Source organism: Lactuca saligna, chromosome 4, assembly GCF_052625555.1.
Source record: "Lactuca saligna cultivar CGN05327 chromosome 4, ASM5262555v1, whole genome shotgun sequence".
NCBI lineage: Eukaryota > Viridiplantae > Streptophyta > Magnoliopsida > Asterales > Asteraceae > Lactuca > Lactuca saligna.
The window spans coordinates 67,271,838-67,285,363 of record NC_136420.1 but is presented as its reverse complement, the minus strand read 5'-3'; the positions used below and the strand labels follow the sequence as shown (position 1 = coordinate 67,285,363).

At 34.4% G+C, this 13,526-nt stretch overlaps 2 protein-coding genes across 2 annotated transcripts; one reads left to right on the top strand and one right to left on the bottom strand.

Moving 5' to 3' along the window:
- Nucleotides 1-4,463: 4,463 nt before the first annotated feature.
- On the top strand, nt 4,464-6,035 carry LOC145042069 (CBS domain-containing protein CBSX5-like). The gene is made up of 2 exons (XM_078990430.1): nt 4,464-4,900; nt 5,116-6,035. The coding sequence occupies exons 1-2, from the start codon at nt 4,557-4,559 to the stop codon at nt 5,963-5,965; spliced, it is 1,194 nt and encodes a 397-aa protein (XP_078846556.1). The 5' UTR covers nt 4,464-4,556; the 3' UTR covers nt 5,966-6,035.
- Nucleotides 6,036-10,749: 4,714 nt separating this feature from the next.
- Nucleotides 10,750-13,264, bottom strand: LOC145042068 (uncharacterized). The gene is made up of 3 exons (XM_078990429.1): nt 11,405-13,264; nt 11,225-11,315; nt 10,750-11,120 (listed from the first exon to the last, which is right to left on the bottom strand). The coding sequence occupies exons 1-3, from the start codon at nt 13,061-13,063 to the stop codon at nt 10,927-10,929; spliced, it is 1,944 nt and encodes a 647-aa protein (XP_078846555.1). The 5' UTR covers nt 13,064-13,264; the 3' UTR covers nt 10,750-10,926.
- Between the last annotated feature and the right edge of the window lie 262 nt (nt 13,265-13,526).

The following is a 13,526-nucleotide window of genomic DNA, read 5'->3' as shown; positions in this document are numbered from 1 at the left end:
TTTTTATGAATTAAAAATGAATTTTTTTTTGAAAAATTTAGGTTGTTACATGGTGATTGATTGGAACATGGAAGGGATATGGCAACACTGGAGAGTGTATGGTGGCCCGATAGGTGGATAGTGAGAAGATGGTGATTGTCCCCGCCCCCTAGCAACCCAAAACTACTGACGACCACCATGATCGACTTAATTGGAGGTAACTTCACTCAACGATCCAACAACAAGCCCCTCTTAATATCCTAATCTTGACAATTTTGATTTTGGTTTGAATTGTATGATTTTGTTAAAGATTTTCGGTTTTTAATTGGGTCTTTACTAATTTCTCTTCATCTCACCATATTATTATTGATTGTTAATTTTTTTTTGGTGTTCTTGAATGAAGAAACCAAACCATGGGACTGTAAAAAATGATACCTTTCTCCATCAAAACTTATCGATTTTGCTTGTAATTTGTTGGATTGTTTGGCTGAATTTTGTATGTGTATGTGTGTGCAACGACCTTAAGGAGTGTATACTTCTTGAATAAATCAAGTTAAGATTTGTGGGATTATAGGAACCGCGGAAGTAGAGCAAACATCAAAAACCATGGATGGATGGGTTTCTGAATGGAAAACTATTCTAAGAAGGAAGAACATTTATTATCTGATAAAGTACAAAAATATTTAAGAGACTAAGTAGAAAAATGTGCAAAACTTCATAAGGCTAATGTGTCATTTCTCTTATTATTAAACATAAAGTTTGTAATTCAAAAACTATTTTGGTTAACTTTTAGTTTTTATCTTTTTATGCCTTATGTAATTCGGTATTTTTATGTTTCTAGCCTAATGGTATCCGGTGTTGTCTTCCCTTCTGGTCGAGGGTTCAAGTCTCATAGCCGACATGAGTGGAATAATTTAAGAGTAAATTAGTATATATATTTTCCATTCAAAAAATGGTCTTCGAAACATACACGTCTATCTTGATAATCTGTTTAACATCAACTTTGAGAGGCTAAAAAATACATCGTATTTTTCCAATTTTTATGTAATAAAATATCTTCATTTTAATACAAAAAAATAGGTTAATTAAATGTGATTTTGTTAGTTCACATCTTAGTTATCATCGTATAACAAATGAGAAGGCAAACGGGCGACAAGTTGCGCCGTTAAGCTTTTTGTATGGTAAAGCTAATTCTTTTGAAGACTACATCCATATATGTAGGGGATATAACATTGTTATGCATGATCTGTTGTACTCTAGTAAGAAGCTCAACCGCATCCGGCGCAAGAAACCAAACGTATCAAATGCAAATGGTATGAATACATGTTGATTTTTCATGCACGGTTTCTCATGTTTGGTGACCTTGCATGTAGCAGCTTTTGATGCAGTTTGTCCTGCCCTGAAAACCTTAACCGTTAAGCCTACGAGAGGGGATACCGCTGTAAGGTCCACACATGTGTGTTTCCCTCCAACCTATCCAAACATCAAAATGTCAGCCGGTCTAAGGGTTGACCTTCCTTCTGTCGGATCAGTTAGGAAATTCACAACAGCCTCTTTCTTGGCAGAAACCCCGACACACTTTAATATGTCGGCCAAAACATCCCTAACCATATCGTGCCTGTATTTGAATCCTGGGAGTTCTTTGCAATGAACTACATGTTCTCCAAAAGAGTCCAAACATGCCTTACAGCACACCGAACATATCTCGTCGGCAGGGAATATCGGAATCATGAGTCGATATTTAAGGATGGTAAGATACTCCATAGGAGACATATATTGGCCCAACCCATCTATAGGAATATCTAGAAGAAAATATTGAGCATGTAGTGCACATAAACATTGGAAAGTGCTTTTTTTTCTGAGTCGTCATGTGGAAATGCACTTCCATATCTTGGACAATTGTACTAAAAAGGGCATTCGATAGTGTATTATGGGATTTAGGGGGGGTGTCCTTAGTAGAAAAACTGCTAAGATCAATGTCCGGAAGCTTTTTACGAAGAGAAGCTAAGGCACAAGCATAATCAGAATCCATACGATAAGCCGCTATCCCGTAAGATGTGGTCTTGTAATACCCAAGATTCGGCCCTTGAGGAAACAAAAGTATATGAGGTAGCCTCTACTTCCGAGTATAAACCCAAACCACCAAACCGAATGGTTAGGGAAGCAATTCGCCACTGTATGTCGCCAAAGAAAGGGCCACCACAAACCACAATGTCCTTAATCGTCTCGTGCAACCCATTATCGAAGAACAACACCGCCTCCTCCATGTGAATGGATTGACACGTCCACATCCTGAAGTAAAAAGAGCTCACTCTGCGGATCAGACAGTTATAGAAGAAGACGTTTTAGATTCATAGCGTTTTCAACTCTCTTTATGGCTAAGCTGCTAATGAAACTAGTATCTCTACTAATAACTCCCCCAAGAAGTTTCACCCCTAATAGCGGTCTCCCGATGCCAACCGGGCAAAGCCCCTTATGCAACTTCCTACCAACACACGAGGCCCAAACGAGCTCCGTTTTCTTGATATTCAACTGAAGGCCCAATTTTGGGTCCATAACCTTAATGATGTCTAACGCTTTGGTCACCTCCTTAGAATCTCCAACAAGTGTGTCATCATCAAGGTACCATGCATGAAGAAGAAGCTTGCAATTATCTATAATATTATGCAAGAGTGGGTGCAACACAAGGTCAAAGAAAAGTGGTCCCAAGGGGTCTCCTTATTGAACTCCAGTAGTAGACCAAATATACGTGTCTCCTAGATGAAACCTTGTTGCATGACCATATATGAATTCTACCACAAGGATATAGAAGGGAACCTTAATCTAACCTCATGAAGTAATACATATATGTCAACAATGTTAAAGGCATTAGAGAAGTCCACCGTAAGCATGGAAAGAGACGCATCATTGTGGTGCTTACTTAACACCCTGTTAGCGCTATGTAATACGGCTTCAGCGCCACCCGACACCCTGACCCCGAACTGAAAATCATTGAGATACTTGACGATTTCTTTACTAACACCTTTCATAACCAGCTTGAAAATCAAACGTCTCCATATAGTACCTACTCCAATAGATCGTGTTCCTTTGCCAGGTTTTAAGAGTGGTGTAAGAGAAGCAGATGCCACAAATTCTGCCAAGCTCGAAGGGCATTTTCCCCTAGCCATAGACTAACCATACATGTAATAGCACGTAGGAGGTTTATGGCTATACAAAATAGTATTGACGACAATTTAAATTAGTTGATCTAATTATATTTTTAAATCGGGGACGGATCCACTAAGGAGCACAAGGGTAGCACGATGCGTCGATGCCTATCCCTCAAATTTTTAGGCTTTGGAAATTTTTTGAGACAGTATGTAATTTTTCCGTTGTGTAACCTTTAAAATTTACGTGTGTCCATTTGTTTTGGATCCATCACTATTTTACATATAAATTTATCATTAATATACTTCTATCAAAATAAAAAATTTAAAATTATAAAATATGTTAAGCATGCTCCCATCAAATTTCTATCGACTATTCACCCATACAAACGCGTTAGGTTTGTTAGAAGAATTAAAACTATGTAAATAATACAAAATGAAATAATAACGTCATAACACTAAATCGGGTCAAGTACCCATCCCGATAAATATTTAATTCTATATCAACAAACCTCAGCTTCAAAATTCAAATCGATGTGCTTGTTTGACAAAAGTTCTCTCAGGTCAATTAAAATGGCTACCTAATTTTCGAAAATATGCATATTCTCCCCTTATTGTTATTTCATATCCAAACCAGGTCCTCGTTCTTGGTATCGTCATTTCAAACAAATTTTATTATTGAAACATGGAATATGAAAAAGCAATTTACATTATTATCACATGTAACTCACTTATATCAAGTTCGTGTTTTGAAAACATTATTAGGTTATTCTTCTTTATAATATATCAGTTAGTTATTTCATATTTACAATGGATCTTTTGTATGTTAAATCACAAAAAAAAAAAAAAAAAAAAAAAAAAAAAAAAAAAAAAAAACATATTCAAACTATAGAATTTTGATTATACTATATCAAGAAAGTTTTATAATGCTTTGCTTTTGAATCTATGGTTACTAGTTTGAAAACTAAACACTTCAAACATAATCATTTTCTAAAAAAAATTCAAAACAATAAATATAAAACAACTAAATGTCCAAGTAATTAGAAAACAATAAATATAAAACAACTAACTATAAAATTTTACTTAAATTCACTTGTAAGACTGGTTTTTACCATCCAAATAAATATCCAAGTATACAACATCCAAGATGTTTTTAATACTAAAACTTTTATATACTTTGAAACATATTAGAACTAGTGTATAAAAACACGAGGTTAAAAATACATAATAAAAAACTACAAGGACCGTTATTGTAAATACTCTCAACATGATGGATTTTCCCTCTACCTGTACCTATAAATGCCAAACGTTTCATTTCATTCCAACAGGTGACGGAAATCGATAAACTGCATCTTGCTTCTTTACCCTACCTACCGTATCGTATCGCTTCTAGAACTCTCTCTTCTTCTCTCTAGACTCCGATCCATTTGTATGGCACATCGCTTTCTTGCTTCAGAAGTCTCAGATTTGTGCGTTGGAAAGCCGCCGCTTAGTTCGTTACCGGCCACCGCAACCGTCTCCGACGCGATATTTGCACTTAAGAGGTCCGGCGATATCAATGTAGGTATATGGAGCTGTAATCATTCTGATTCTATAGTGGCTGTTAACGACGTAGTTCCATGTCGGTGTATTGGAAAGCTCTGTATGGTTGATGTGATTCTCTATCTTTGTAAAGAAGAGAACCTTTCACGTCCTGTTGAAGCTCTTCAGACGAGTGTTTTGGATCTGCTTCCGAAGGTGAAAGGGCAGATTAGGCATCTGGAACCGAATTCGAGGTTTGTTCTTTTCAAATTATTTGATTCACTATATTCCGGATTCGAGTCATTTTAATTGATAAAATTCGTATGATATATGTGATGTGGATCCAAATTTGACGCCGGAATCAATTAAACGCTAGTGAATCTGAGTCAATTTACTTGTGGTTTCTGAGATTCATGGAACTATTATTGTCTTATTGATCCTGTTCCGTTTGATTTATTTCCTATTACAGCTTGTTAGAGGCAATAGATTGCATACTCGAAGGGGCTCAAAATTTGATCATACCAATTCAAAAAACAACCACAAGAACAAATCAAAGGAAAAACCATCTTAACAAGTCCTTTCAGAGCACCATAAATCACAATGGCAACGAATTCTGCTGGCTAACTAGAGAAGACGTGATTCGCTTCATCTTAAACTCCATTGGTGTCTTCTCCCCAATTCCCACATGCACAATCGAATCACTCAACATAATCAACACCGAAACCCTAACTGTCCACTACGACGACCCTGCTATCTCTACATTGCCCTTAATCAATCGCTCACATTTAAACCAAACCTCCATAGCAATCATCAATCAAGACAAGACACTTATAGGCGAAATATCCCCCTTCGCCCTCTCCTGCTGCGACGAAACCATCGCCGCCGCCATCGCCTCCCTCTCCGCCGGAGACCTCATGGCGTACATCGACTACAGCGGTCCACCGGAGGATTTGATCCACTTGGTCAAGATGAGGTTACAGGAGAGAAACTTGACTGCCATGTTGGATATGGTCGAGAACTATTATGATCCTTCGTTTTCATCGACTTCAAGTTCTGATGAGGAATTTGGTGGTGGGAAGAACGGCAGCATGGGGCGGAGTAACCCCGGGAGACGATCGGAGGCGATTGTTTGTCATCCATGGAACACGTTGATGGCTGTTATTGTGCAGATGATTGCTCATCGTGTTAGCTACGCTTGGGTTGTTAGAGAGGATTATGGGTTGATTGGGATTGTGACGTTTACGGAGATTTTGACACAATTTAGGAGTGATATTGGGTCGTTGAATACATGTGAGGAAGAGAGTACGAAGTTGCAATAACAAAAAAATTCAAGTATATAAAAGTGGCATTTTTTTTAATAATATATTCCATTAAATAAAAATAAAAGTTTAATAATAAAGTAAATTGTGAAAAATATTCAGTTTTATTTCATTTTCAATCAAACAAACATGTAACATGTAACAACTATTTCGTAAACAACTTCATTACTTTCAAAAAAAAAAAAAAAAAAAAAACAGTTTTGCAAACCAAACGACGCGTAGTTCATTTTCTCACTTTTTTTTTTTTTTTTTTTTTATTGAGATAACCAAGAAGTTTGTATATCTACACTTCAATTCTCCAATCAAACGGAAAAAAAATCATTTATTTAAAAAAAAAAAAAACACAGTAATTTTTTTTTTAAGAAATGATCCCAAAAACCATCAAAACCGCAGTTGGCAAACTCTTGAAATTGTGGTCTGTCAAATTTGAAATTTCACTTTCCACTAAAATACTCTGATTTCAGTTTAGTGGGTTGCGATTTTGTCATGGGCCCGAACCCATAAGCCCAATGTATATAAACTCTTAAAAAAATCGGCATTATTTTTTATTTTCACGTGGGCTACGATTTCTATCTAATGGCTGAGGAAAGATTTGCTTCATGCAAATCAATAAATTACCAATAATTCCCTTTTTTTTAGAAGTTATGTAATATGATTATCCACTTAGAATCGATTTTAGTTGTCGAAGTTATATGTTTTTAATGCATGTACTCTATGCTTTAAAAGCTTTTACAATTTTATTTTAACAGCAAAATATCCTACTCCTAACTAAATCTTAAACACCGTATACTTGAACCCATGATCTCTCATTTGAAAAAATTATTCCTTACCGTTAAAAGCCAAAAATATGGTAGTGTGCATTCCCCCTTGAGGAGACAAGAGATCCCTTGATGATTCTAAGTATAGGATATATGGGTGTGGACCCACACATACATGTACTATTATTGGGGTTTATTAAAATTCGTCAAATTTGCAGTAAACCCCAAACTAATAAACCTCACTCTTTTTTGGGTTTCATTATTCTTGTAAAAAGCTCTCTTGTTTTCGGTAGGTTCACACAGTTCTCCATTTCCAGTGGGTACCTCATATTGCAATAAAGCATTTATGTTGTGTCTATTGTGTCTGATGTTGAAATAGTTTAGATCTTTTTCTCTTTCACAACTTGTGGATGCTATTGCTAGCTATTCATGGTACAAACGAAAACTGTATTACCTTCAATGAGGATCCTAGCCATCATCGCCCTTCTTTGCCTTGGAATCACTAATATCTTTTAATTAAGATTAAGTTTTAGCTTAAAACTCCCTCAATTTATACATGAAACTTTATTGACTACATAGAAGTTTGTGCGTACAAACTATATAAGAATTCCACTTGATAGAATTTATGAATGATGAATTGGTTGGTTGATGGTTGATGATGAAGCCCCAAAGCTTAGGAAAGGGAAGGGAAGGGAAGACAAGTCATGTTTTTAAGCTGAACAAGAAGGTTGGAGTCAAACGACTATGGTGGAAGATTGCATTACCTGCACGTGCAACCGAAGGGAAGGGAAGTCTTGGTTTTATTTTATTTTTATTTATTAATTTCTATAATTTTATGTAACATAAAAAAGTAATAATTTGTAGCTTTTGGTGCATGGGTATTTAGAACTCACTCACAAAACGAATAATATTGTGAGCTTTGTGAATCAAATGGAAGAATCCAAGAAGATTCTAGTGGCTATGAAAATTGAAAACCTAAAACTTGCAACTCAAAACTTACATTATGTCAATGTTTTTCCATCTATTGTAAGTTATCAATTTTTTTTAATGAAAAAGATAACAAGGTTTTTTATGTCTTTTGTATAACCGAAAGATCAAGAACAAGTATTTGCCTCATCCTTTATTGTGGACAATAATTTTGGCCTATTTACATGAGTCCTAGTCTAATAATGCCAAATGCATTACATATGTCCTATTCTTTCATGTCATTGTTATTATCATTGTATTGGTTTGTTGCAGGCTAGATAACAAGAAGGTGACAAAGGCTAGAACTTTTAGAAGAGAATACAAAGATTTTGGCTTCACGTGATTGCTTAATTGAAAAAAAAAAGGAAAACTTATAAGCTAGATGCCATAAAAGCTTACATCAAAAACGAAAATACAAGGGAAATAAACTACCCACCCACTACATAGACCTTGGACCACTAACTTAGACCAAGTCAATTACTAGTACAACATGAAAAATGACTAAATAAAGTAAACTAATACAAAACTAGAAATAGTAAGATAGAGATGTGCATTTCAGGTAAATTGAGATAAATGTATACACGGGAAGAAGGTGTTGTAATTTCATCAAATACCACTATGAGAACTGCGATTTCAAATAATGACCGGTGATCGTTATTATATTTTTAACTGCGATAACTACATATGTTCCATGGTTTGAATGTTTATAGCATCCTTTTACATGACACATTAGTGATGTCATGTACTGCTGCTAACAAGATTGTAGAGCGTATGCACATCCGCATTAATTGTTGAATGATTTTTATTGGAGGTAGTATTTGGACTTGCTAGGCTAAAAGATTTTTGTCTCTAGTGACGGAGACTTGGATTTTTGCAAGTTTTGAATTGTTTCTTTTTGGGGATTAACTTTACTCTGTTAAAATTTTATGTTATTGATTTATTCACACTTAAAACATGTTATTTCAAATGTTCGAATAATTTGGCATTTTTTTTTTTCTGTGTAACGCGCATTTTATTGGTTTCATTTCTAACCTGGATACATAGCCATAAATGAGCCGATGAGATTGAGATGTTTTACAGTAAACATATCATTATAAAGCTCATCATATCCATCTTATCAGTTCATTTAGGCCCCGTTTGGTGAGGAGAACACAATGGAATAGAACATAACTAATTTTTTTAAAAGGGTGTTTGGCATACCTAGAACAAGAACAGCAAAAAATTTGACCAAATCCAATGGGATAATTCGGTAAAAAAAAATAGTCTCACCCAAAAAGGTGGAACTCAACAGAACACGTATTTCTATTTTCTGAATCTGATGAAAATAACCCTGGAACGGGTCTCAGCTTGCGTCTCCACCTTTCTCGTGTTCTACCAGTCTTATGAAATTATCGAGTTCTTCTAAATAAATGTTATCGTCTGCATATATCAATCGCACACAGAGATTAATCCCAAGGTACAACTCTTTTTTAAACTCCAATATCAACATCTCCTCATTTACTTTGATGAATTGGTGATTCTTTCTCTTCTAATCTTTCCTGCATCTGATTGTACTTAGTTATGTGTAGTGATTTTGATTGGCTTGAAGTATTAATTCCAGGTATGATTTTTTCTAAATTCATCTCTTTACTTACCTGATTGACTTCGATTCTTTCTCTCCTAACCTTTCATGCATCTGTTTGTTCCTAGTTGTGTATAGTAATTTTGATTGGCTTGAAGTTTTCCACGACTTTGCATCAGCGCAAAATCAGTCTGATTGCCCTTGTTACTCATGTTATCAGTTTGATTAATTTCATTGTATCTGGAATGGTATAATTTGTAATCCCTGAATACATTGGGAACTTTACCTCATTGGAAGACAATAATGATTATATTCATAATTGATGAACTCCTGAATGGTTAAATCATACTTGATGAACTCCTCGAGAGGATTAATTTCAAATCTCCTACCCAATTCATGTTTTAGATACCAAAATTTAGACGAAAATGCCCTTGAATCTGTGTATCCACCACTGGGTTTTTAATACATGTTAATTGATTCTACCAACCCCTACATGCTTCTCACAATAGTTAAGTATGTGTTGTTTTTTACTTGTTTTTTTTATAAACTTTGTAGATATGGTTCATTATCATTTTAAATAATTTTATTAATAAAATTGTTTATTTTGAAGTTATGTATTTTAAATAAAGTTGTTATGAATATTTTTTCAAAAGGGTAATATGATCATTTTTACATCTTGTTCTATCCAGTTCTATTGTTACCAAACAGTTTCAGACAACTTGTTCTGTTCTGTTTAGTCTTACCAAACGTTGTATAAATTATTTGTCCTGTCCAGTTCAATCCTAGTTAGTCCAATCCAATCCAGTTCTGTTCCATCTAGTTTTGTGATACGGTACCTTAATGACTAGGTGTTCAGGTCAACAATGAAACCAGTAAAATGTATGTTACATGGAAAAAATGATCAAATCATCATTTAATTTTAGTCTGAGACTTATTCGTAAATTATGGTAAAATAATAAAATTTTATTGGAACCAGGTCAGTAATGAAACCGGTAAACCGAAAAAAATGGGTCAAAATCTTCATTTTTTACCGGTAATTCATGCTTTTATAAACAAATTTTAGTTTGAAACATTTTCGTAAATTAAGGTAAAGTATTTGGACTTTTATGGAGATTTCCCTAAACTTTATCAAATAAGATGATTAAAATCCATACTAATACAAACAAAAAAACTTGCTAAAATCACCTAGTGTAAATCCAACTTTTTAAATAATCCTATTTCAAGAAGAATGGCAGCAAACTTTTAAACCATGCAAACAAAACAATAATAACCCATAAATTTCTCCATAAATAAACAATCCCCACTTTGATCCTAGATCAGTAAATGTATTTTCATTTATTTTACATGTGAATTCTTTTTTCCTTAACAAAAATACTTGCAAAAGAATATCTCTCCCTTAAATTTATACACATGTTAACCTACAAATCATTGTCAAATCCAAGTGTATTAAATGTAAATTAATAATAAAAATTACTTGAAAGGTCCCATGAGTGACCGAATTTATCCAATCATCATCATATAACAATTTCATAGAGCAACAATTACAAGTTACCATTAACATTATTGCTACGTATTTTTCCATTCTAGGTGTAGAAACTTATTCTAAATTCTATAACAAATAACCAAATTGGACCCTTTTACAATATTTGGCAAAAGAAAGCCACTCAAAATAACAACTAGTAATACTTCTTGTACCTGAGTTCAGATACACAATTTGAAAGCGCTTCTTTCACCTGAAGATTATTGGAGTCCATAAGAAGTGCATCTTCATAAAGCCTTTTTGCCTGACTCAACAACTTAACTTTCTCTCTGAAATTTCTTGTCTTTAAGTGAGACCTTTGTTGTAATGCCACACCCCATCTAAAAAGAGCTGCATACACATAACAAGTTCAAGGGCATTCATGTCTTTTGCACAAAATATAACAGATATCATATACAAAAAGCTTCAACTTTTGCACAAACACAGTATCTCACCATCTGGTGTGTGAGAATTGCTTTTGGACATCATTGCATCAAATTTGTCAATAGCAGCCATGTAAATCTTATCAGCATCTAAAGCAGCTTCCTGAATTCACAACATTAAAAAATTAAACCAGTATTATTATTTTATTCTATTTTGAAAAAAGAAAAAGAAAACATTTTTTGAAGTCTTACAGGTCCGATATCTGCTATCAATTGAGCTCTAAAGGAAAGAGCAAGACCCCAATTATACAATGCTCTCATATCATTCCCATCAATTGATAATGCCAGCCTGTACTTCCTTCCAGCTTTGACTAAAAGTTCTTCACACTCTTCACACACATTAACAAGATAATCAACAAATTCTTCTCTATTATTGTAATCACTTTGTGAAAGTAGAGCTCTTAATTTTCGGCTAACTTTTAGCTTCAATTCTCCATGAAGAAGGTATGTGTTTCCCAATTGTCCAACAGCTAATAAACTCATGGGCTTCATTTCTATGGCTTTACATAACAATTCGGTTGATTTATACAACATGCTTTCTGCATCTTCTTCAATTCCTCTGTGTGTTAACAATTCTCTCGCTTGTTTTACAAGTGCATTTGCCTCGGTTACATAATCATTAAAAAGCATATCATTAGATATCTCTGAAGATGAAGATGGAGATGAATTGTAGGCTTCTTTTTCATCCAAATTATCATAAAGGATGTTATTTCCATTAATGTTCTTGAAACTCCTGTGTTCTTGCTGGAAAAACTCCTCTGAATCAAGAAAATTTGTGTTCTTCATAGATGATCGCATATCATTATGCTTATTGATGTAATCTTCTCTCTCAAACACTTGTTTATCAGTTGTTTCCATCTCCACTAAAGTCATTCTACCCATTGTTTTTCTTCTGTATGTTTCTTTAACCCTGAAATCATCATCAGTATATGTGATTTTATCATCACTGGCTACAGATTTCATAGTCTTGTCTTCAACAACTGGATCCAGGATGTTTGGTTGACTATTCTTAACACTATCTTTGACTTTAGCAGGTTTTGAACCAAAGGATTTTTCTCGAACACCATTAATGAACTGTGAGATATTGAACCCTTTCCCCTCCACCTCTTTCTTCCTATCACTCAGTTTCTGATTTGTAGCTTTAGAAGCATCAATGGTGTCAGCCACCATGCTATCTGTACAACCTTCGATCATAGTTTTAGCTTGCAAGAGAGCTTGTTCAATTGATTCTACTCCCTCGATATAATTAAGTAAATCACCTTTACTTATTCTGTTAGAATCAACATCTTTTCTCATGCTATTCTTTAAATTCATAATGTTTATATCGAAACCATTTAATAGATCCACCAGACTCCTCAAATTTTCAGCTGAAGCCATGAATTCATCATCTTTGATTCGTTTCTTCTTGTTTTTATTACTCCTCATACTCCCGAATAAACTCATAACATCACTGGAATCTCCCCCGTTCACAATCCCAAATGAAAACCCGACGGCAAAAACAAGAAAACACGCTGGGAAAACAACAATAGATGATATCCTAACCCTAGAAACAGCTAGAGCACACACGAAACCTAATAGATATACAAATGCGTATCTTTTTTCAGTGATCCCGAGTGAATTCAATAACCTGCTGAGTTGATTCGACTCACCTGAATCGCCGATGGAGCTTAGATCGGCCCAACCACCGTAGTCGGCTGGATGTGAACATAACGTTGTTATTTTATATCTCGGAAGAGGTTTTGTGTTTGGAAAGTTCGTAAAGGATCGATGCCTACGAGGAAGTGATGAGACTTTGGAATCAGAGATGATGAACTGGTGACTTGATATAGCATTTGAAACCAGGGTTTTCATCGTCGAGAGTGAATAAAGTCGCCGGAGAAGAAATCGACGGATAAATATTACATGGTCGCTACCCTCTTGAGAATTTGCAGCGCTTCCTTGTTGATAATCACTGAAAGTGGACAATTACCTTGAAATTAGGCAGCAAAATAACTCAAGGCTAAAATCTGCACCGGTTGGGATTGAAAATGTAAGATTTCTAATGCTAGGGTTCCACTTGCAAATTACTAGCTTTCTTATAGTTTAAACTGTGTTATAACTTGCGAAACCATAGTTGATTTATTTTAAAAAATATAAAAATTTTATATAGTTAAAAAATAATAATAATAAATGTCAAAAAAACCAAGATATTATGGATTGTAACTAATTATTAATTAATTTGTTAAGCAAAATAAACATAATAATGATATTAGGATATAATTTGGTATTTTTAAAATTTGAATTGAATTTGATTTACTAACAAAAAAAAGAAAAT